The 26,345-nt window shown below is 35.8% G+C and overlaps 1 protein-coding gene across 1 annotated transcript in view; it reads left to right on the top strand.

The window, feature by feature from the left end:
* The first annotated feature begins 556 nt into the window (after positions 1-556).
* Positions 557-26,345, top strand: part of DOCK7 (dedicator of cytokinesis 7) — a 158,788-nt gene continuing 132,999 nt past the window's right edge. The window contains exons 1-11 of the mRNA XM_052638059.1: positions 557-564; positions 1,729-1,834; positions 11,227-11,402; positions 11,582-11,650; positions 16,762-16,891; positions 16,986-17,198; positions 17,519-17,604; positions 18,389-18,455; positions 19,337-19,486; positions 23,322-23,402; positions 25,550-25,715. Coding sequence (XP_052494019.1) covers positions 557-564; positions 1,729-1,834; positions 11,227-11,402; positions 11,582-11,650; positions 16,762-16,891; positions 16,986-17,198; positions 17,519-17,604; positions 18,389-18,455; positions 19,337-19,486; positions 23,322-23,402; positions 25,550-25,715 — 1,252 coding nt within the window. The remainder of the gene's footprint in view (positions 565-1,728; positions 1,835-11,226; positions 11,403-11,581; positions 11,651-16,761; positions 16,892-16,985; positions 17,199-17,518; positions 17,605-18,388; positions 18,456-19,336; positions 19,487-23,321; positions 23,403-25,549; positions 25,716-26,345) is intronic.

Consider the following 26,345-nt stretch of genomic DNA (forward strand, 5'->3'; position numbering starts at 1 on the left):
CATTCTTTAGGTTTTGACAGATGTGCAGTATATGTATCTATTATAATAGTACCATGGAGAATAGTTTCAGTGCCCTAAAACATCCCCTGTGCATTACTTATTAATCTCTTCCTTTTCCTTTCTCCTACAATCCTGGCAACCACTCTTTTTTTTTTTTTTTTTTCTCCTCTCCATACTTTGTCTTTTCCAGAATGTCATGTAGGTGGAATCATATAGTACCTTGTCTCTTTCGCTTAGCAATATTCTCTTTTCTTTGGCTTGCTAGCACATTTTTTTTTTTTTTTAGTTGCTGAATAGTATTCCATTGTGTGAATGTACTACAGTTTGTATATCCTTCTACCTGTTGAATAAACTTCCAACTTTTGGCAATTATAAATAACAAATTAATTTTTTATGAAACACAAATATGATCTAAAGTACTTCAAGTAAAGAAAAAGTTGAGCTAATTCAGTACCTTGAGCCTTAAAAAATAACTCTTTTACCTTTGTATCAAAAATTTCTAATTGAGTAGTCAGCTCCTAACAGTGCTCAAGAGGTATGTGTGGAGTGGTTGAATATGAAAAGGTAAGGAAGTATGGAAGAGAAGAAAGAGGCTAAAGGCTATATCATATAATATTCAGATAATTTTTGGAAAATGAGATTGTCTAGAAATTCAGTTGGAAATTTGAATGGGCACTAAGATGTTTAGGGCTCTGAATTCAACCGTTAATTTGAGAACACTCCAGAACAAAAGTATCATCAAGCTGGCCCAGAGGTGAATAAACATTTCTCTGTTTTAAGTGCCACATGCCAAATATTTTAGGGAAAATAGCAGTAAATGAAACCATTGCCTCTGTTTATATGGGGCATACATGAATGTGGAAAAAATAACTAGGAAGGAGAGAAATGCGAGTTAGGTTATGATGAATGCTGTAAGAGTTTTAAAGAAGGATATTATTTTAGCTGTGGTGAGTCAAGAAGCTTTTATGGAAGTCTTGCTGTTTGAGTTTTACCTTTAAAATAGTTGAGTTGGATTTGCGGATACAGGAGAGAAACAGTATTCTAGGAAGCAACTTATGTTTGTTGAGAAGAATTTGAGATAGAGTATAAAAGCTGAAAAGGTGATTAGGGTCAAAGTATAGAAAGCCATTAATACCAGAGTATGCAAACAGTTTTTATTAGTTAAGTAAAAATAGGGAATAATTTTATGGGACGTGAATATTGTTTATAAAGTATTTTAGAATTAATTTTATATCCTTAAAATTTATATACTTTATAATACATACTTCTTTTTTTTTTTAATTTAGACTACTGTTCAGCCAAATTACCTTTTTTTAAAAAATTTTTATTTTTACTTTATTTTGCTTTACAATACTGTATTGGTTTTGCCATACATTGACATGAATCAACCATGGGTGTACATGAGTTCCCAATATTATATACTTTATAATATATACTTCTTATAGCTTTCAGCTCTATCATAAGCCAGAATATTTCCCTGAAATGTCATATACAAAAAGAAGCTTTATGTAAGTTGACTGTCAGTTTTGTACCCTGCATCAGCATTATAAAGACATTCTACTATAATTATAAGCAGTATTTACCAAATTAGCTTATGAATTTATAACCTTACTGATATGCTGAGATTTTGTTGTTCTTTAAATGAACTTTTAATATACTTAGCTTTCTCCCATTTTAAATTAAGCTGATTTCTTTTTGCAAACAATGTGTTTGCTTTTTTTGTTGCAGAACTGTGGCTGCTGAAGTCAGGAAGCAGATCTCTGGACAGTATAGTGGCTCTCCCCAGCTGCTCAAAAACCTCAACATTGTTGGCAATATATCCCATCATACCACAGTAAGTAATGTGTTTAAGATATGGTATGTTACTGTTACATTCTGACTAGGCCATGAAAAACAGTGGAAAGATAAGAGCGAGGACTTTGACTGTGTGGATCACAGCAAACTGTGGAAAATCTGAAAGAGATGGCAATACCAGACCACCTGACCTGCATCCTGAGAAATCTGTATGTAGGTCAAGAAGCAACAGTTAGAACTGGATGTGAAACAACAGACTGGTTCCAAATCGAGAAAGGAGTATGTCAAGGGTGTATATTGTCACCCTGCTTATTTAACTTATATGCAAAGTACATCATGTGAAATGCCACGCTGGATGAAGCACAAGCTGGACTCAAGATTGCTGGGAGAAATATCAATAACCTCAGGTATCAATAACCTCAATAACATAACCTCAGATACCACCCTTATGGCAGAAAGTGAAGAGGAACTAAAGAGCCTCTTGATGAAAATGAAAAAGCTGGCTTAAAACTCAGCATTCAGAAAACTAAGATCATGGCATCTGGTCCCATCACTGCATGGCAAATAGATGGAGAAACAGTGGAAACAATGGCAGAGTTTATTTTCTTGGGCTCCAAAGTCATTGCAGGTGGTGACTGCCGCCATGAAATTAAAAGATGCTTGCTCCTTGGAAGAAAAGCTATGACCAACCTAGACAGCATATTAAATAGCAGAGCCATTACTTTGCCAACAAAGGTCCATCTAGTCAAAAGCTATGGTTTTTCCAGTATTCATGTATGGATACGAGAGTTGGACTATAAAGAAAGCTGAGCGCTGAAGAATTGATGCTTTTGAGCTGTGGTGTTGGAGAAGACTCTTGAGAGTCCCTTGGACTGCAAGATAAAACCAGTCAGTCCTAAAGGAAATCAGTCCTGAATATTCATTGGAAGGACTGATGCTGAAGCTCCAATACTTTAGCCACCTGATGTGAAGAACTGACTCATTTGAAAAGAGCGTGATGCTGGGAAAGATTGAAGACAGGAGGAGAAGGGGACAACAGAGGAAGAGATGGTTGAATGGCATCACTGACTCAATGGACATGAGTTTGTGCAGGCTCCAGGAGTTGATGATGGACAGGGAAGCCTGGTGTGCTGCAGTCCATGGGGTCTCAAAGAGTTGGACACAACTGAGCAACTAAACTGAACTGAAGTGCCAGGAAATTGGGTTCCATCATTAGTATCACTAACAACCTTATTGGTTGTTACCTCACTTTTTTCTGAAATTTGAGTCAGGGGAGTGTTAGGAGGTGTTACAGAAGTATTGATTTCCTAATCAACTCCAAAACTTTATATTCAGGATTTAATCAACTCTGAAATTGTATAAATAGAACATCTGAGACCCAAGGTGGATTCATACATGAAAATTCAGGAATCTTTTCTAGAAATAATAGGTACTGAAAGTAGTGAAAGTAAGTCGTTTGGTTGTGTCTGACTCTTTGTGACCCCATGGACTGTAGCCTGCAGGCTTCTCTGTCCGTAGAGTTCTTCAGGCAAGAATACTGGAGCGGGTTGCCATTCCCTTCTCCAGGGGATCTTCCCGACTCAGGGATCGAACCTGTGTCTCCCACATTGCGGGCAGATTCTTTACTCTCTGAGCCACCAGGGAAGCCCCAATAAATACTGAAGTAAATGTTATATAATTGTGTAGATTCATAGTATTATCTATCTCCTTCGATAGAAAGGAATATATAGTTTTGAATTACTGCTTTAAGCCAGGAGCTGTGTCAGAGATATAAATATATGTTTTTTTTTAATTCAGGAGGCTGGCATGAGGATAATCAGTTTTAATTAAAAAAAAACCTGATACTTAGTTGTAGTAGGAATATGAATTAAAAACATGCTCCATTTGTCAAAAACTGAAAATGTAGTTAAGAGTGAGTTGGGTAAAGTTATATTACCACTTTCTTTTAATCTGTGAAACAGTACCAATTATTGAACAAACATGGTATGCCAGAGCATAGTAGTTTGAATGGCTTATGGTGACATGTTTATAATGTTTGTTATTAAATTTTAAGATATGAAGTTTACTTTTAACAACAGTAACATACTGATTGGAGAAAGTTTATAATGTGTAGATTTCTGGATGATTTCAGTGTGCACAGAGATGGTCCTTCTAAAAAATACCCTCTTGAGTGTCTTGAACTCCTCTTTTCAACTGATTTCCTGTGCTGTGTGTTACACCTTCACTGTTCATTTCCATAGTCACCCCTGGATTTGGTCATTATGAATAACTGTAAGCCTTATGTAATCTCAGTTCCACAATTCTTGCTCTCTGACCCCCGCTTCTTCTCTCTCTTGCTCTCTCATTCTGGTGCTCTGACTTCAGCTGATCCTGCTAACGCTTTTAGGTCTCTCACTCCTTGATGTCCTTTTTTTTCTTCTCCTTACCAAACTTAAATTATTTGTTGAAATTTATAATTACTCTTTTGCATGTACCGCTGATTTCCTTAACTTCTCATGTCATTGGCACTACCTCAGCGCTGTTTAAACCCAACCTTCTGCTTACTTCATGTCAGCACTCATGCAGCTGGGTGTGGCTGGAGAAAAATACACAGGTCTCACTTTACATATATGACCACTAATGCATGAAGACTTCTACATTGCTTACACTAAAAATATTTTATTTTCCTAGTCTGTTCATTCTCCTGCTGTTTTAGTTGACTCATTTCATGCTTCCTGCTCTTCCCTTAAAATCTTAATCGCTCTTCTCTATTTTCAGTCTTAGGATGACTTGCCTTCCTGTTTCACTGAGAAAATTGAAGCAGTCAGGAATATCCACATACTCCTGCTGCCATGTGTATTTACCTTTTATCTTCTGTGCCCATATTGTCTGTCTATTCACCAGTTGCTTTAGATAAACCACAAGTGAACTAGAGCCCAACTTATCTGTTACTAAAATACAGTACTTTAGTAATTCTCCGTGCTCTTTTATGCCATTACTTTTACATTCCCATCAGTTTACAGACATGCAGATGTGCTGCTATTTCTCCCATTTAAAAGAGTTCTTTTTTTGCCCCACTTTTCCATCAGTCTCCCGTTTTCAGTATTTCTTTGCTCTTCTTTGCAACAGAATTCCTTCAAAGGGTTGTCAGAGCTTGCTGACTTCAATTTCTCTTCTTATATTCTTTCTGAGAAAGCTCTTTTCAAGTTATGGGAGTGTTCAAACATACGCAGAAGTAGAAGACAAGTAAAAACATTGACATTTTTTTACTTAGCCACAATGCTGTTATCACACTTAACAAAATAAACAGTCTGTAATTCTTTGGTGTCATCTATTATCCAGTGAATGTTTAATTTTCTCAATTATTTCACTTGTCTTTTTGTAGTTGATTTATTCAAAGCAAGATCAAACAAAATCCACAGATGAAATTTGATCTTAGATCACTTGCATTTAAAAAAAGAGGGTAGTTTCTCCTTCCTCTTTTTTTTTTTTAAATTGAGATAGGGCTGACTTACAATACTAAATAAGTTTCATGTGTATAACACAGTGTTTCACTGTCCTTAATGGTTGTACTATTTATGGCTATTATAAAAATTGACTCTGTTCCCTGTGCTGTATAGTATATTCTTACAGATATAAGAATATAAGAATATATATAGTAGTAACTTGTAGCAACTTATTTCCTTTTGGCCGTGCTGGGTCTTCGGTGCTGTGTGGCTGTTTCCCTAGTTTCTTGGGCAGGGGCTACTCCAGTTACAGGGCACGGGCTGCTTGTTGCAGAGCGCGGGCTGTCGGGTGTGTGGGCCTCAGCAGTCGCGGCGTGCGTGCTCAGTGGCTGTGCCTTCTGTGCTCTGGAGCAGGGGCTCAGTCGTGGGGCACAGGCTTGGCTGCTTCACACCGTGTGGGATCTTCCAGAGCAGGGACTGAACACAAGTCTTCTGCATTGGTAGGCAGATTCTTGACCACTGGGCCACCCGGGAAGCCTTACAATAGTAATTTTACTTCGTAATCTCGTACCCCTTTCTTGGTTCTGTTTCCCCACTGATAATCACTGGTTTATTCTCTATATCTGTGAGTCTGTTTTTTTTTTTTTTTTTTTTTGCTATTGTTGTTATATTCTTTAGTTTGTTTTATTTTATAGATTCTACATATGAGTGATACTGTAAAATATTTGTCTTTTTCTGTCTGATGTATTTCACTAAGCATAATATCCTCCAAATATTAGACCACCACATGTTGCTCATATGGTGATCTAGTATTCTTCAAGGGTGCCAAGAGCATCCAGTGAGGAAATGATAGTCTGTTTAATAAATAATGCTGAGAAAGCTAAATAGACACATGCAGAACAATGAAATTGGTCCCCTATCTTACACCATTCACAAAAATTAACTTGAAATGGCTCAAAGTCTTAAACAGAAGAGGTAATAGTATAAAACTTCTAGAAGAAAATGTAGAGAAAAAGCTCCTTGATTTTGGTCTTGGAAATGATTTTTTTTGGATATAATACCAAAAGCACAAGCACCAAGAGCAAAAGTCAACAAATTGGGGCTATGTCAAATTTAAACACTTTTGTGCAGCTAAAGAAACAATTAACAAAAGGCATCCTGTGAGAATTCCAGGAAAATATCTACTTCTGCTTCATTGACTATGCTAAAGCCTTTGACTGTGTGGATCACAACAAACTGGAAAATTCTTCAAGAGATAGAAATACCAGACCACCTTACCTGCCTCCTGTGAAATCAGTATACAGGTCAAGAAGCAACAGTTAGTACTGGACATGGAACAGTGGACTGGTTCCACATTGGGAAAGGAATATGTCAAGTCTCTATGTTGTTACTCTGCTTATTGAACTTACATGCAGAGTACATTGTGTGAAATGCCATGCTGGATGAAGCACAAGCTGGAATCAAGATTGCCAGGAAAAATATCAATAACCTCAGATTTGCAGATCACACCACCTTAGTGAAGAGGAACTAAAGAGCTTCTTGATGAAGGTGAAAGAGGGGAGTGAAAAAGCTGGCTTAAAACTCAACATTCAAAAAACGAAGATCATGGTATCTGGTCCCATCACTGCATGGCAAATAGATGGGGAAGCAATGGAAACAGTGAAAGACTTTATTTTCTTGGGCTTCAAAATCATGGCAGATGGTGACTGCAGCCATGAAATTGAAAGACGCTTGCTCCTTGGAAGAAAAGCTACGACCAACCTAGACAGCCTGTTAAAAAGCAGAGACATTACTTTGTCAACAAAGGTCTGTATAGTCAAAGCTATGGTTTTTCCAGTAGTCATGTATGGATTTGAGAGTTGGACAGTGAAGAAGGCTGAGCGCCGAAGAATTGATGCTTTTGAACTATGGTATTGGAGAAGACTCTTGAGAGTCCCTTGCTCAGCAAGGAGATCAAACCAGTCCATCCTAAAGGAAATCAACACTGACTATTCATTGGAAGGACTGATGCTGGAGCTGAAGCTCCAATACTTTGGCTGTGTGATGTGAAGAGCTGACTCATTAGAAAAGACCCTGATGCTGGGAGAGATTGAAGAAAGGAGGAGAAGGGGACGACAGAGGACAGGATGATTGGATGACATCACTGACTCAATGGACATGAGTTTGAGCAGGATCTGGGAAATAGTGAAGGACAGGGAAGCCTGGCGTGCTACAGTCCATGGAGTCTCAAGGTGTCAGGCATAACTGAGTGACTGAATAACAACAACAGTGGGAACAAAATTTTGCAAAATATATTTCAGATAAGGGGGGTAATAGCCAACATATATAGAGCTCATGCAACTTAATAGCAAAAAGGCAATCCAATTAAAAATGGGCAGGAGAACTAAATGGACATTTTTTCCAAAGAAATCATCCAAATGACCAACAGATACATGAAAAGGTGCTCAGCATCACTAATCGTCAAGGAAATGGAAATTAAAACCACGATGAGAAGATTCCCTCATACCTATTAGAATGGTTATCATCAAGAAGTGCACATGACTGAAGCAGCTTAGCAGCAGCATCATGAAGTGATAAGGTTGATGATAACCAGCCTCGATGTTGTTTATCATCAACAAGTGATAGTAAATGCTGGCAAGGATATGGAGAAAAGGGAGCCTTTGGGCACTGTTGGTGGGAATGTAAAGTGGTATAGCGACTGGGGAAAATAGTATGGAGGTTCCTCAAAAAGCCATATGATCCAGCAGTTCCGCTTTTGGGTATTTATCTGAAGAAATGAAAATGCTAATTCAAGAAGGCACATCCCCGTGTTCCTAGCAACATTATTGACAGTAGCCAATGTATAGAAGCCACCTGAATGCCCATGAACAGATGAATGGATGAAGAGATGTAGTGTATCTATACAGAGAATGCTGCTCCCTCCTCCGACTCTTAAGTTTGTTTCTGTGCCATTGACTTGTTGAGGAAATTGGATTACTTGCCTCACAGTTTCCTGCCTTTTGGACTTTATGTATACTTCCTTGTAGACTTGTTTTTCTGTTTCCTGTAACTGATTAGATTCTGATTCAACTTTTTTGAAATTTCTTCCTTGTATACTTGTTTTTCCCATCGTCTGTATTTTCTGTGTATGGTGAGATTGTTTCAGTTTTTTTTAATGGTTTAAAATTGAGATTTATTTCACATAACCATACAGTTCACCCATTCAATTGATGATTCAGTGGATTTAATATATTCACAGACATGTGCAACCATCATAACAGTCAATTTGAAACATTTTCATTACCTCAAAAAGAAATCTTTGGCTATCACCCTTTAATTAACCCCCCTTCCCTGTAGCCCAAAATAACCACTAATCAAATACAAGAATTTTGATGGTATACCTGAAGAGTTTGAAAGAGATCTTAACACTAAACGCATCAGTCACAGCTCCAATACAGTGATTGTTGAAGGAAGACAGGGTCTCACATTGCCTGTAAGAGATTCTAGTGCTTCACTGTTGCTTCTTGTTGTCACCCTTTAACCCTGCTTACTGCCTAGTCACTTTCTATTATAAAATCATATTTCAGTCTCCTCCCTTGGATCTGTAAATACAGGATTTTTCTTTGGAGTCTTGCAAAATAATACATAGTTGTAAGCATCTTATTACTACATCTGAAAACTAGCCCAGGCAGTTGTCTCTGACGGGAGGCAGGGAGAGTAGAGACAGTTGTAGCAAACATATTCTTATTTCCTGGTTCCAAGTCTAGCTAACAGTACACCTAGAAAACCAGTGACTTTCATTGTGACTTTGGTAAACAAGATCATTTATCTTCTCTGTCATTTAGTGTTGAGAGTCTCTTCAATAAGTAGTGTTAGGAAAATTGGACAGCTACATGCAAAAGAATGAAATCAGAATACTTCCTAATACCATACACAAAGATAAACTCAGAATGGATCAAAGACCTAAATATAAACCTCTGCCTACTTCTATTTTCTGAAGATATTCTATTTTCTTCTAGCAGCCTTGTAGTTTTAGCATTTATGTTTGTATCTATGATCCATCTCAGTTTAGTTTTTGTACATGTTGTGATGTAAGGATTGAGGTTCATTTCCTCCCCATATAGTTATCCAACTTTTCCAGCAACAGTAATTGAAAAAGATTTCCCTTTCCTTGATGAATTGCTTCTTTGCTTCTACAAAGAATGTCATGATAGTGTATTTATGTACTTGATGAAATAGTGAGATAGAATGCTTGTGAGAGAGAAAACCATGAATTTTAGACTTTGAAGACTCAGTTTGAAATTTTGCTCCATCATTTTGTGGCTGTTATTTCCAGAAGTTAACTTCTTTGACCACAATTGCCTTTATTTGTAGAACTGAAATAGTAATTATCTCTAACTTACAGGATTTGGGGGAGGTTTAAATGAGAAAACACATAAAGATAATGACAATAATTGTTACTATCCTTTGAGTATTTATGATATTATAATTATTCAGTATTTTACTTATATCTTTAAAATGTTGTTTTAACAGCTCTGTTTAGTTGTTCAGTCCAGCGAAGTTTAGATTAAAGCACCTTCTCTGTAGTAATGTGAACTGGCATGGTAGCAAGTCGGAGTATTTTTTACCCGATTGAATATCTTGAAAAATAACATATTCTTATTTTCATTAATCTATAGCTGCACATTTTTTATGTTAATATATAAAAAGATAAGATCCTTTATAGTTTTGCCTGAATAATTTTTCTCTCTTGAATTAGATAAGAAGTAGAATACCTTATCAAAAACTATTATTTCAGCTTGGCTAAGGAATGCCACAAATATTCTGTTATTGCTAATAATACTTTTAATATGGTCTGTGTTCTGCAAGCTAGGTGGCTTAAACGGAGAAGGCAATGGCACGCCACTCCAGTACTCTTGCCTGGAAAATCCCATGGACGGAGGAGCCTGGTAGGCTGCAGTCCAGGGGCTTGTGAAGAGACAGACACAACTGAGCGAATTCACTTTCACTTTTCACTTTGATGCATTGGAGAAGGAAATGGCAACCCACTCCAGTATTCTTGCCTGGAGAATCCCAGGGATGGGGAAGCCTGGTGGGCTGCCGTCTTTGGGGTTGCACAGTGTCAACTGGGGTTGCACGACTGAAGCGACTTAGCAGCAGCAGCAGCAGGTGGCTTAAAACAACAGAAATGTACTCTGTCTCAATGCTGGAGTCCAGAAGTTTCGAATCAGTATCAATGGGTAGAAATCAGAGTATTGGCAAGGTCACCTTTTCTTCAGAGGCTCCTTTTAGTATCACTTTATTGCTTCTTCCAGATTCTGATGGCTGCTTGTGGTTATATCACTTCTATCATGAAGGCAAGAATCTCCAAATCTCTCTTTTCTGTTTCTTCATATGCTTTTCCCCTTGGTGTGGCCCATATCTCCCTCTGTCTTCGTAAAAGGACATATATGATGGCCTTTCGGACCCACTCAGATAATCCAGGATAATGTCCCTATTTTAAGATCCTTAATGGTATCTTCAAATAGTGTTTTATTTTGTATTTTATTTATCTATTTATTTTGACATTTAAGGTTCATGGATTGGGATGTGGCGATCTTTTGGAGGGCCATTTTTCAGCCTACCACAGTATGCTATGTTTTTACTAGGGTAATCGGCAGTAACAATAAAGACACCATTAAGAAACTTAGAAATGAAAATTCAAAATTATAAAAAAGAATTCCTTCAATGAGCATTTTGTCATTGTTAAGTATTATAAACCTGTTAATTATCTTACTGTTTTTATGTGGGAGTTAAGGGCAAAACTGAAGCAAGACGATCAAAAGAGAGTTTGACTCAAGCACAAAGAACTATAGGAAGGCCAACACCTGTGATTTCTTTAGCGCATCTGGCTGAATATCTGTTGACATTTTAGAGATAACGAGAAAAATACATTTTTAAAAATAATAAATTTCCTTTATAAAGTTTTAAAATTCTTGTATCCATCTGTTCCTTTCTACCCACCTCTCACCCACGCCTCTTTATAAAGGTGCCGCTTACTGAAGCAGTAGACCCAGTGGATTTGGAAGATTACCTCCTTACTCATCCTTTAGCTGTGGATTCTGGACCTTTAAGGGATTTGGTTGAATTCCCTCCAGATGATATTGAAGTGGTTTATAGTCCTAGGGACTGTAGAACTCTTGTTTCAGCTGTACCTGAAGAAAGGTAAGGAGACATCTACCTATTTCTGTTTTTAGTGTAACTATAAAACAACTGGCTTCCATTATTTTATTCGGATTCCGCTTCTTGTGGTGGTTGGTATTCAACAAGAATGCAGCAGCAAAATTCATAAACATCAGTGCTTTCCTGTCTAAATTATAAATATATTTTCTTTTTTAAAACAGTGAAATGGATCCACATGTTAGAGATTGTATTAGAAGTTATACAGAAGACTGGGCAATTGTGATCAGAAAGTAAGTTGTATATTCATTGTGATATTTAAAAATACTGAGCAGGATCTATAAATGGATTAAGGTAGGTTACTGCTAATTATGAGAACTGAAAATTCATTTGAAAAATAGCTGAAAAAGTAATAGGAGAACCTTTGCATATAGATATTTTCTCCTTAGAAGTTCCACACTTAGCTTTCTCTTATTTTCCTTATAAAATAATACTCAATGGACATGAGTTTGAGTAAGCTCCGGGAGTTGGTGATGGACAGGGAAGCCTGGCGTTTTGCGGTCCATGGGGTCGCAAAGAATTGGACATGACTGAGCAACTGAACTGAACTGAACTGGGGATAGTATTTCTGTTATTACAGATCATTAATAATTACTCATAATATGTAATAATAATGACTTGTAGTAGTCTTTTGGGAAATCATGGGTAAATATTGATGAATAATTTATATTTGTCAAATGGATCCAATTTATTGAATTGATTATGTTAAATTTAACAGCTAGTTTTCTAGATCAGGCTGTTTGAAAGGTCTTGGCCGTTTATTAACTAGCTGAATATTTATAGGTCCTTGACCTGTATATCCAGTCAAGTAAGTATTTGTAAAAATAATGTTTTGCCACAAAATTTGTTCCTAGTGGATGGTGTTTGAAATATCAAGTCAGATTAAGAAATAAAATTATTTTTCCTTTGCTAACTTGCATAGTGAAGAGAGTCTTTATGCTGAATGTTCTTGGCCTCATTCTGTTTTTCTAAAGGAAGAATAATTACTAAAGTCGTATAAAATTCTGTTAAGACATTACAGTTTTGAGAAATGAAGTTTCCTGTGCTAAATTGTGCTAGCAACAGTGATGTGTTCATTGCTTACTGTGTTGCCCTTCTGTCTTATTTCACTGCGTTTAATATTGTGCTAAGTATCACTCTTGGGGATACTGCTGACATGCTTTTTAGTTTTAGTGTGACCTAATAAAAGCACAGTCTGCTACCCTTTATAAAGAAGAGCTGTTTTTATGAACTTACAATTTTGATAAGTATTTCAATAGCCAGACTTTACAGATTACTGAAGAATACTGTTCCTCTGTCAGATAACTCAAAAGTCTTTACATCTGCTTGTATGTTGGAAGCTTATAATCAGAAATGTTAACAAAAAGAGATTAGTTGCAAAATATATTAATCTCATGGAATCTGAAATCTGCTACTTAACGGTAATCACGGGGTTGCTCACCTTGATTTAAGCCAAGAGGGTATGGTAATTAACATTTATGGTTTTTTTTTTTTGCCATATGCTGGGCATTTTATTGGGTACTTTATGTTCATTTAAGATTCCAACAGATAAGGTAACTTAGGCTTAGAGTAGTTAAGTAATTTCTTTGAGGTCCCATAGCCAAAAAGTGGGATTGTTAGGATTAGAACCTAGGGGCATCAGACTCTAATGCTTATATTTTTTTCTGTTATACTAGATATTATTTTTAGTGGTAAATGGAAGATGAAAGGGGTACTTTTGGTAGTCTAGAAGTTTTAAAGTGTCCCTAAAATAGAAAAGACAGGTGTGATTGGAAACAATAGAAAACCACAGTACCAAATAATCCAAGGAGAAGATACATGCCCAGAGTTCAATAGAATGTTAGGCTCAGTGAATACAGGCAGCAGAAGGGGGGTGACATTTACCTGGGGTAAATGTTGGACATTTGGTTATTTTAAAACCTCCTATGCCTTTATGCATAGACATGGGAGTAGAAGTATTCCTATTTTAACAGCACGAATAGTGGTGGCTTGAGAACCTATTGCTTCCCTGGTGGCTCAAATGGTTAACAATCTGCCTGCAATGCGGGAGACCTGGATTGGGAACATCCCCTGGAGGAGGGCATGAAACCCACTCTAGTACTCTTGCCTGGAGAATCCCCATGAACTGAGGAGCCCAGGAGGCTACAGTCCATGGGGTTGCAGAGAGTTGAACACGACTGACTAAGCACACCACAGAGATCATAGTGTAGTGCCCAGGGTGGGCATACCTTGGAATAAGAAGAAGGAGCCTTCATACCCAGAAGACTGGCAGACGCTACCTTGAAAGCACGAGGTGCCTCTTCTCCATAATCACTGGATATGTGTTTGGCTAAGAAGATACAGTATTTCCCAGACAGATACGCACTTACAAATTAAAAAATGAGTGTTAGAACCTAGAATGGCCAGCTAGCTGATGGGAACCAGTTCACGTGGGCTTCCTAGGTGCAGTTGGTAAAGAAACTGCCTGCCAATGCAGAAGTGGCAAGGGATGTAGGATCAATCCCTGGGTTGGGCAGATCCCCTGGAGTAGGGAATGGCAACCCACTGCAGTATTCTTGCCTAGGAAACTGCATGGACATAGGAGCCTGGTGGGCCACAGTCTATAGGGTCTCAAAGAGTCAGACGTGATTGAGGACAAACAACCAATCTCAACCAAAGTGCACTTGAAAGAGAATTATCAAACCACAAATAAAAGAGCTAATAATTTAGGAAATAGTTAATAGAACACAGATCAAGAACCATATGTATAACTAATATCCTCAAAGAGATATGAAAAGATACTGTAACCATATAAAAACTCAGCTAGTTATCTATGGAAGTAAAAATTTTGTTGAGTGAAAAAAAATTTAAAACTCTGGATGGGTTTAATGGTGGAGTAGATGTGACTGAAAAGTGGAATAGTAAGTTGTGAGATGAAACCAAAAAATCCTTCCATAATTCAGCACAGAAGGGTAAAAGGATAGAAAGTGCTTAATATTCATTCATTTATTCAAAAGATACTTATTGTGAGGCTCGTATGTGCCAGGCACTATACTACGCAGTGATGATACATCAGTCAACAAACTCCATGCCTTCATGGAGCCTGCATTCTACTTGGGGTTGAAGGCAATAGACAATAAACACAGATAAATATTTAATAGTTGTGGTGGAGGGAAGTCTTGTAGAGAAAGAAAGTAATATGTGGGGGTAGGGCAAGCCAAGCAGAGGTGTTTTTACTTTATATAACTAATCAGAAGAGGCCTTTCTGAGAAGATGACTTTCAGCAAAGACCTAAAGGAAGTTAAGAAGTAAGCCGTCCGTATATCATGGGAAAGAGTGTATTTGACAGAGAAAGAGCAGTACCTGCAATGGTTCCATATTGGAAGCATGCTAGGACTGTTAAGAAATACCAAATGATCGATGTGGCTGGAACAGAATAATTTGAAGGAGAGAATGCTAAGATACAAAGTCAAAGAAAAGGGATTGGTGGATGGATGATCATGTAGAGCCTCATAGCGACTAACTAGAGGAACAGAATGATAATACAGAAGAGTATTAATGATAAATCGTGTCCTTCATCTCAGTACTCTTGAATTTCATACTATTGGTTTTTTAGAACATAAAATTCAATAGTATTCTGGCTTATTAGAGTAGCTTAGATATAAAACTTCACAAATGAAGGTACTCTTTTCCACTGTATCTTGTTTTTATTAAAAATACAAATACTACAAGTATGTATGTGTGTACATAATATATATGCTAGGAAAAGGTCCAGTTAGTTAAATAATAGGAGTGTTCAACACTGATAATCTCTGAGTAGTAGAAATATAATGATTTTACAAGTCTGTATTTTTAAATTTTCAGCAATGAACATGGATTGGTTCTGTAATAATAAATATTTTTAAAGAAAACTTTTTCATATAGAAAAGCAACAGTGTATTTTGTCCTTTAAAATACAAATATTTCCATTGAGAACAAAAGATGCAAAGACTAGAAAACAGTTCAGTATCTTTCAAAAATTATCTAGTGATGGTTTTGGCTATAAAGTTTTATCTATTTGTCTTTCGTTAACATGATTTTTAGTTAATCAGGCTTGTGTTTGAATTCATACTTTGTCACTTTGCAAACACTTTTACACAAACTAAGGCACTTTAAACTTTCATGAAATATTAGAACATCTGCTTTTGAGTAATACTTTCATGTTACTATATTGCATATCTTTGTTTTGGTTCTTCCAGGGAAAACTGCTGTTTTTTATTCTATGATTATGCTATGATATGAACATCATGTAGCTGCTGTTTCAGTACCTTTAGCAACAAGACACAATGTAAATAATTCATATTGGGTATGTTTATTTACTGTGTCATCAATTGACTGATAAACCATAATATCCTCTGGTAATTATAATTGTTTATAGTTCAATTAAAATTTCCCCCAATGTGACTATATGAGGTATGGCACAGTAAATGCTCTTGATTGTAGTGTCTCTGATAATCTTGGATATTGGGTTGTTTGGAAAAAAGCTTATATTAAGAGTTCTTAGCCTAAGATATATATTATATAACAATATATGTTAAGTATATATATAAATATATTTATATACACACATACAATGGTGTAGATCTTGCTGTTTTTCATTTTAGAAGTCTGAAGCTTTAGGTTGCTTGAGATCTTTTATACATAATGAGGTACAGCAAAATTTTTTTTGGCTGTTTGAAACTTAATGGTTCAATACTTTCTCTATATTTTGCCTTTTAAAAATTTAGTTATGAATGCAGTTTATATTTTCTACTCTTTCATTTTATTTTTAACCTGGCTTCCCATCATTTCTTTTTACTGACCAGTTTTCTTAATTGAAAGTACAACTTAAAATACAGTATATCCACAGGATTGTCATGAAAAGAAGGACATTATGATTTACTTCTGGAAACTCATAATCTGCTGTCTAGTTGGATTAAAGGAACTTTGGATGGACATTTTCTTAAACCTTTGGTTAAATGTTTAATGGGACTCCCCTGGTGGCTCAGACGTTAAGGAGTCTGTAATGTGGGATACCCCAGTTCAGTCCTTGGGTCAGGAAGATCCCCTGGAGAAGGAAATGGCAACCTACTCCAGTATTCTTGCCTGGAAAATACAGTGGATGGAGGAGCCTGGCAGGCTACAGTCCATGGGGTCTCAAGGAGTTGGACATGATTGGGTGACTTCACTTCTTCTTCTTAAATGTTTAATATACTCAAAACTGCCAGAATATATTCTTACTATGTAAAGAAATGGTATGGAGAAGAGTTAGCTTATTATGTAATGATGATGAACATGAAGAATTTTCGGAAAGTTGATATTTACTTAACTATTTTATTTTGAATAGATATCATAAACTGGGAACAGGATTTAATCCTAATACATTAGATAAACAGAAAGAAAGGCAAAAAGGTTTGCCGAAACAGGTGTTTGAATCTGATGACGCTCCAGATGGCAACAACTACCAGGATGAACAAGTAATACTTTTATTTTTGAATGACTATAAGATGTTCTTTTAAAATAGTTTATTTTTTATTCATTGATTAATATATTTAATGTTTTGCTTGGCAGGATGATCTTAAAAGACGTTCAATGTCAATAGATGATACTCCAAGGGGTAGCTGGGCCTGCAGTATTTTTGACTTGAAAAATTCGCTTCCTGATGCTTTGCTGCCCAATTTACTTGATCGAACTCCAAATGAAGAAATAGACCGTCAGAATGATGAGCAAAGGAAATCAAACCGTCACAAGGAACTCTTTGCCTTGCATCCATCACCAGATGAGGTATAGAAACTTGGATAAAGAAGCAAAAGATTATAGAGATAGATGTTTTGGGAGTATGAACTGTATATATTAATAGTTTTATGATAAATGTGGGGAATAAAACTTAATGGAAATATAGCTAAGCTTTTTGTAAATGAGATATAATTGAACACACTTACAATCTAATGACTTTAGTTTGAGGATAAATAGGCCATTCTTTTCTTTGCTTACTTGTGAAGACTAAAAGTAGTAGGTTAATAAAATAAGTTCTTAAAAAATAAATTGTAAAGGGTTGAAACATGGTAAGCATGTTCATTTGGGTGTTGCTTGTTAATTTGCAGGAAGAGCCGATAGAACGACTTAGTGTTCCTGATGTGCCCAAAGAACATTTTGGTCAAAGACTTCTTGTAAAATGTTTATCACTAAAGTGAGTATTTATTTTGTTTACTATATAGCTTTTCTTTTCTGGAGTAATGTTTTGAGTACCAGTAAAAAAAAAAAATCCTAGTAGATTTGTGTTTGTGTCCTTTCGAAAAGTATTGTTCTATACATAATTTTAAATGCTTCCAAGCATTTAACCTTACCTATGAAGCTGAACTTCAGAGCACTTTTGGCTCACAGGTGAAGATGATTCTTTGCCTCAGTTATATAATTATCTTAAAACTTGAAAAAACATTCACTGAAATCTGTAGTATTTATCAGACACTGTTCTTGGCTTGAGGAATACCAGTAGTATCTTTTTCCTTAGAGTTGATTTTATATTTGTTTCATGGTGTGTATTAAGTCTCTTCAGTCTTGTCCGATTCTTTGTGATGCTGTGGACGGTATCCTGTGAGGTTCCTCTGTCCATGGGATTTTCCAGGCAGGAATCCTGGAGTGGGTTGCCATGCTTTTCTCCAGGGGATCTTCCCCACTCAGGGATCAAATCCACATCTCTCATTTCTCCTGTGTAGGCAGGCCGGTTCTTTACCACTAGCGCCACCAGGGGGTGGACTTCTTTTTTAAGCTTTTGAAGTATGTGCTAACAGTTGATTTAGACTGTGGAAGATATACATGGAAAAGTGTGTTCAAGGAAGATGGGTAGTATAGATGGTATAAGACAGGTAGATAAAAGTACAAGGTATAGAGAGAATTTATTTTTGGAATGAGAATTTCTCTCGAACTGTGTATTTTATGTATATATTTAAAACTCATCCTTCTCCTTCCTAAAGGTTTGAGATTGAAATTGAACCCATTTTTGCAAGTTTGGCTTTATATGATGTGAAAGAAAAGAAAAAGGTAAGGTTATATAATTTGAACATAGTCTTTTGTCACAATCAGAGGTTCTAAAACCTGTTTCTAATTTGTTTTATAAGATAATGATTTTTTGAGACTATTATTAAACATGGATATTTTTAAAAAGAAAATAGAACTGTGAGACATTATTTTCCTACTGTAAAATAGTTTAGTTGACTTATTTTTTGTTTCATTGAAAGAGTTCCAAAAAGAAGTAGCAGGAGTAACTTTATACAAGAAAAGCATCTTAGGCGAATGATGTATAAAGAGTTAGATTGATGGTGACAGTGACGTTTTGTTGATGTAATTTTTAAATTCTCACTAGCTATTATTAAAAGATCATTTATTTATATTTTAAATATTCTTGTCTAAAATATTGCTCTCGGTTTTGCTGTTATATCTTTGTTACACTTAGGAGTTTTTCAGAGGATTTATCATACAGCATTTTTAGTATTCTAAGCCTCCCGTGCAGTAGAAAGGTGAAATGCCTTTAATGACTTCTGCTGTCAGCATATTGTGGAACTCTACTCTAGCATCTTGTATTTACTAAATCACATCTTCTGAAATGTTATTTAAATTTTCAAAGAGTCAACTTGGGGTAATTCATCTTAATAATAGTTTCTTTATATACTTTATCAGAAGTCAAATTTACTAAAAGAGTGTGGGATATGGTTCTTTAGAATATGTTTTTGCATTAATTCTTTTTGTTTTGATTTAGATATGTAAAGATCTTTGTATATCTTCACTGATAGTGAAATGTATGGTACATTGTATGTTAGTATAATTGTTTAATAACTGTAATCTTTTAAGACAATATTTATGGTTTTTGTGAGTGTTTATAAAATGCACAGGTTTTAAATTTAACATATGAATATGTGTTTTAGATTTCAGAAAACTTTTATTTTGACCTTAATTCTGAGCAGATGAAAGGATTATTACGTCCACATGTTCCACCTGCTGCCATTACCACCCTGGCAAGATCAGCTATTTTTTCTATCACTTATCCTTCCCAAGATGTTTTTCTTGTAATAAAGGTGAGAATAACGTTAAATATATTTGTTTATTTGTGTTATGTCTGTGTACTTGTCTGCCTGTCAATATCACAAGCTTTTTAAGGTCAAAGATTTTATCTTTGCCTATATTTTCATGTTAATATTTTTAACATAATATTGGATGTATACTATAGGTGCTACCTAAATTCTTCTTGAGTGGGAAGCTTTATTAGAATTCTCTAAATAAGCAGATCAATAGGAGGAAGGTACATATACATATGGAGGATTGCTATGTTGTAGTCTTGAGAATCCATCTTTGAGAAACCTTAGTTTTTGTAGTGTTCTTGCCTGGAGAATCCCAGGGACAGAGGAGGCTGGTGGGCTGTCGTCTATGGGGTCGCACAGAGTCGGACACGACTGAAGCGACTTAGCAGCAGCAGCAGCAGTCTTTGTTCTTGAGGTCTTCAACTAACTGGATAAGGCCACCCACATTATGAAGGGTAATTGCTTTACTCAGTCTACTGATTTAAAAGTTAATCACCTCTAAAAAAATACCTTCACAGCAACATCTTGACTGGTATTTGATAACTTAGCTGCATTGGCATATTAAACTAACCATCTATGGTTATTTGGATATGGAGCTATACTGTGGTTTTATCATGCAGTTCCTAAATTATATAAATGTTAATATTAAATCATTGAAATCATGGAGCATTATGATTTGACTATCAATCAATTAAGAAGAAGGATTACAGATACTAAAATTTGAATACTAAGCTACCTAGCTTAGGATAACTTAATAATTATTTACCTTAACTTGACCTTGACTTGAGAGTTGCCTAAAATATAGTCTTTAATCATTTTACCTTAAAATTATCATAAAAAGGTAATGAATTTTATAATAAGGTTATAAAGTAGATTGTCATGAAATGAATTTTATTTACCCACAGGAATAATGTCCTAATTTGTGGATAGATTCCTATGAATTCAGGTTAAATCTTAGTTACAATGAACAATTCTCCAAGCAAAGATTTAGCAGCAGTGGTCTTCAGAAAGTCACTTATAAGTAAAGTTCTAGATATTAAAATAATTGACAAATGTGTATACACCATTATTTTACATGGGAAAATAGTAAGTTTTCATAAAATAGAACATATTTGAGGGAATGAACTAGAAAGATAGCGATGATGATTGGAATACTGTCTGCTTGAAAATGAGATGGTTTATACCATATGGTGCCAATTGTGTAAAATCATACACATATACCTAAGCACACATAAAAATTTGTATATAAACAGAAAAAGACTATTGTGTAATTTCAAAAATATGAACAAGTTAAGATGTGTACAAATTTTAAATTATATTTAAAAGTTTTCTTTTATCATAGTCCAGCAATATAATTTTGTTTTTTGAGAGAAAATTCCCTTGGTCTATATATTCGTTAGTTATTCCTCTACAAGAACAAAAAGACAAAAATCTCCGTGGCACCCAACAGTAAGCATTTGTTTAGTTCATGCGTCTAAGTTGTCTGGTGGTCAGCTCATCTAGGCTGTACTCTGTTAGGTGCTTGTGCTCCTTCCAGGTGCCTGCAGGTTGGCCAGTTGATTTACATACTCCATTCAGTAAACCACCAGCATCACAGGGAGGCCCAGTGATACCGCTGAGCCGCCAGGGAAGCCCAGGGATTAGTGAAGGGCTTCTCAGGTGGCTCAGTGATAAAGAATCCATCTGCCAATGCAGGTGATGTCAGTTCAATCCCTGGGTCAGAAAGATTCCCCTGGAGAAGGAATTGGTAACCCATTCTAGTATTCTTGCCTGGGAAATCCCATGGACAGAGGAGCCTGGCAGGCTATAGTCCATGGAGTCACAGAAGAGTCAGGCATGACTTATCAACTAAACAACAACAGCAAATTGATTAATGATGTTGAGTGTGTTCGTCATATGTTTCTTAGATACTTGTTTGGCTTCTTTGGCGAAATGTCTGTTCAAATCCTTTGCTCATTTAAAAATCAGGTTATTTGCTATTCTCTTCAGTTGTAGGATTTCTTTATCTGTTTTGGATATTAATTCTTTATCAGTTATATGATTTGCAAGTATTTTCTCTCTCATTCTGAGAATTGCCTTTTCTCCCTGTAGATTGTGTCCTATCATATAAAAAAGTTTTAAATTTTGATGTAATCCAGTTTAATGATTTTTACTTCTGTTGCCTTTGCTTTTATTGTGTAATATCCAAGAATCTATTACTAAATTTAATCACATGAAGCTTTTCCTTTATTTTTCTTCTAGGAGTTTTATAGTTTTAGGGTTTTTTTGGGGGGATGGTCTTTGATCTGTTTTGAGTTAATTTTTGTATATAATGTGAGGGTTCAACTTTATTCTTTTGCCTTTAGAAATTTAGGGATTTTTTAAACACCATTTGTTGGAAAAACTATTCTTTCCCCATTGAATAGTCTTGGCATTCTTGTAGAAAATTATTTAACTCTTTACAGTTTTCAGATTACAAATCTTTCAGCTTTTTGGTTTATACTTCAGTACTTTATTCTTTTTGATATTATAAATGGAATTATTTTCTTAATTTCCTTTTTGAATTGCTTGTTAGGGTATAGAAATACAACTTATTTTGTTCATTTTGTATCCTTCAACTTTGCTGAATTTATTTATTTATTAGTTGTAAAGAGTAAGATCATGGGATCCGGTCCCATCACTTCATGGCAAATAGATGGGGAAACAGTGGAAACAGTGGATGGTTTTATTTTTCTGGGCTCCAAAATCACTGCAGATGGTGATTGCAGCCATGAAATTAAAAGACGCTTACTCCTTGGAAGGAAAGTTATGACCAACCTAGAAAGCATATTAAAAAGCAGAGACGTTACTTTGTCAACAAAGGTCTGTCTAGTCAAGGCTATAGTTTTTCCAGTGGTTATGTATGGATGTGAGAGTTGGACTTATAAAGCAAGCTGAGTGCCGAAGAATTGATGCTTTTGAACTGTGGTTTTGGAGAAGATTCTTGAGAGTCCCTTGGACTGGAAGGAGATCCAACTAGTCCATCCTAAAGGAGATCAGTCCTGGGTGTTCATTGGAAGGACTGATGTTGAAGCTGAACCTCCAATACTTTGGCCACCTGATGCAAAGAGCTGACTCATTGGAAGAGACCCTGATGCTGGGAAAGATTGGGGGCAGGAGGAGAAGGGGACAACAGAGGATGAGATGGCTGGATGGCATCACCGACTCAGTGGACATGGGTTTGGGTAGACTCCGGGAGTTGGTGATGGACAGGGAGGCCTGGCATGCTGCGGTTCATGGAGTCGCAAAGAGTCGGACATGACTGAGCGACTGAACTGAACTGAACTGAATCGTTTTTTTGTGGAATATTAGGATTTTCTCTGTAAAAGATCATGTTGGCTGTAAATAGAGATAATTTAAATTCTTCCTTTTTAAATTTGAATGTTTTTGTTTATTTTTTGGGCGTCCTTTTTCTTGTCACATTGCTCTGGCTCAGACTTCTAGTATTTTGTTCAATAGAATTGGCGAAAGTTAACATTCTTATCCTGTTCCTGATTCTAAAGGAAAAGCTTTCAGTTTTTCAACATTGAATAAGATGTTAGATGTGAACTTTTCATAGATGGGCTCTTATTGGGGTAGTTTTCTTCTTTTCCAAGTTTGTTGAATTTTTTTTTTTTTTAAATCATGAAAGGGTGTTGAATTGTCCAATTCTTTTTTCTGCAATAATTAACATGGTCATGTGGTTTTGTTCTGTTATTCTGTTAATGTGATGTATTAAGTTGATTGATTTTTATATGTTGAACTGTCCTTGCATTCCAGGCTGATTGCTTTTATTTTTAAGCTTAATTAATCTTTCCTTTTTTGCCTTTGACAGCTAGAAAAAGTGCTGCAGCAGGGAGACATTGGAGAGTGTGCAGAACCGTATATGATTTTCAAAGAAGCAGATGCCACCAAGGTAGAGTTTCATGCCGCTTATTCCCCCACTTTCATCGTTGTTAGCAGTCACCCTCCATTCGCCTCAGGTCACCAAGCCCAGCCTTAAATAGTCTCTGATCTCCAAAATTACAATCTGAGAGGATGCTATACTGAGCCTATTAAATAATGTTACTACTGAAATTTTCTTTTCTTTCTCTGGTGGCCTACTTGTTTTCTTTCTTCTTTATTTCCTTCGTCATCTGGTTTGAGTCATGTGGTATGCTATTCTTTGACATCTCTCCAACCCCAAACTAGTTGACTCTTAAATTTTTTTTTTCTTGGAGAGAAAGTAATTCAGTTTAATTCCTAAATAATGAAAAATTTTCTGTATTTACAAAATAGTGATTTTTTTTTTTTGGCTACACTTTGCAGCTTTTGGGATTCCCAGCCAAGAATGGGATCCATGCCCCCTGCAGTGGATTTATGGAATTCAAACCACTGGACCATGATTTTTTTTTTTTTTAACCAAACAGTGATGTTGATGAAACTTTCTAGCAAAGCAGATGAATTTTGAATATCAGTCTAGTGGCAGATAATTAAGGAATATTGTAAAAATAGAAAATATATTCTCCCCTTTGCCAACAGATAACAAATTTATAGAATTTGGATAAACTTATGAAGCAAAAATAGTTGATGAATAATTGGTACCAAATTCTAGGTACTCTGAGTTAGCTATAAGAGTAAAAGGTGATTTATGGATCTTTGAACACATGATTTAATGTCAGACAGGCAGGAGAAGTGTGCTTGAGGAGTATTGAACAAATCACCAAAATGTAGAAAATTGTTGCTTTCTGTTTTTCTGAGATTTATAACAAGAATTGAGCCTCTTTTGCTAATATGGGTACATCGGAGCACATGATGTTCTCTGATTCCTAGATCCTAGATATCTGGTTGAAAGTAGGGTTAAAGTATTCTGGCTTTCCCCAGGTCATCATTTTACAAAGTAAATTTTCTCTGTTCTATGAAACTCATAGGTGTGTCACTGTGGCTTATTTCACTCTTCCCTTACGTATTTACATAATTTCAGTATGGGTCCTTAATTCTCTGTAAGTACTCCTAAAGCAAGGACCTGTTTTGGAGGTATAATAGACATAGTAAAAAACATTCTTATCATTTCGGTATCCCTTCATCTTTTCTCAGTCCTGAGTCCCATGGTAAGACACTGCCATTAGAGTATGACCTCACTGACATCTTATATGGAAAGAGCACATGAGAGATTTTGGTGTAGATTTTCACCCTTGAACTATGGATTGACTATTGCAGGCCACATTAGTGTTTGTTTCAGGAATAGCCTAAAAGTTGAGCCAGCTTCAGGTTGTCTTCCAGATAAGCATGTACTGTTTGGATTATTAGTCTTTTTCAAGGATTTAGTCCCCTTGTACTTTTTTTGTTTGCTTCTCTTATCACAATTCTGGACATATTATTGTTGGTCTGTTTGTGCCCTACCTACTTCTACATCATAGTTGTCATAAGTTATTGATTATTTCAAAGTGGCCCAAATGCTTCCATTTTTTTATAGAATTTAAAAAATTAATAAGTCATAACCTAGAATATTTTGTGATTGACAGCTGATGACTGGAACATGGCTGTATTTCTTTCATAAAATAGTACATGTCATACACTAACATGCTTGACACTTGCTCTCCTTTGTTTTATCCCCAAATAAGATCATGACAAACAAATTTTAAAGACTTTTTAGATGCAATTGTAGAACTGGTTAAGGTTCTTTAGTAGTTAATATACTGTTAATTGGGGCTTCCCCAGTGGCTCAGCAGTAGAGAATCGGTCTGCAGTGTAGGAATTGGCAGGAAATGCAAGTTCAGTCCCTGGGTGGGGAAGATCCCCTGGAGGAGGGCATGGCAACCCACTCCAATATTCTTGCCTGGAGAATCCCATGGACAGAGGAGCCTGGCAGTCCATAGGGTCGCTAAGAATCAGACATGACTGAAGCAAATTAGCATGTACGCATACACTGTTAATTGATTGCTAAAAGGTATGGATTGTTTTTCCATCTTGCTGAGAATTGAAAATTGTTAACCTTTGTATTTTCCTTTATATATTATGATATAGCCTTTAATTCATTTCTTTTGAGCATAATCATATAATGTATAAAGTTTTGTTTTACAGAATAAGGAAAAATTGGAGAAGCTGAAAAGTCAAGCTGATCAGTTTTGTCAAAGACTTGGGAAGTATCGCATGCCTTTTGCTTGGACTGCAATCCATTTAATGAATATTGTTAGCAGTGCTGGGAGTTTGGAAAGAGATTCTACAGAGGTAGAAATAAGCACTGGAGGTAAGAGTGTTTTATATAAAATAGTTCTATAGTTTTTGCTTACATAGGCTTGTTTTATTTGTCAACTGTGCAATGTAATGAGGCATTGAAAGGGTTTTCTTTTTCTTCTTAACAGGTTTATTGAGATGTAATTCACATATAATTTGCCCATTTAAGATTTCTAATTCAGTGTTTTTTGTTATACTCATAAGCTTCTGCAACTGTCACCACAATCTAATTTTGAAACACTTTGATACTCACTGATGGTCACTGTTCATCCTCTTCAAGTCCCCACACTCTGCTAACCAACCTGTAATCTGTTTAGTCTGTATGGATTTGCCTGTGCCAGACATTTCATATTGATAGAATTATACAATATGTAATCTTTTGACTACCTTCTTTCACTTAGCATAATGTTTAAAAGGTTTATCCATGTTGTAAATGTATCAATATTTTATTTTTTTTTATTGCTGAATAATAGTCCCTTGTATGGATCTACTACATTTATTATCCATTCATCAGTTGACGGACATTTGGATTGTTTCAACTTTTTGTTTATTATAAAAATGCTGCAAGGAAAATTCATGTACATGCTTTTGTGTGGACATATGATTTCATTTCTCTTAGACATATAGCTAGAAATGAAATTTC

This window comes from Budorcas taxicolor, chromosome 3 (genome assembly GCF_023091745.1).
Source record: "Budorcas taxicolor isolate Tak-1 chromosome 3, Takin1.1, whole genome shotgun sequence".
Classification (NCBI taxonomy): Eukaryota; Metazoa; Chordata; class Mammalia; order Artiodactyla; family Bovidae; genus Budorcas; species Budorcas taxicolor.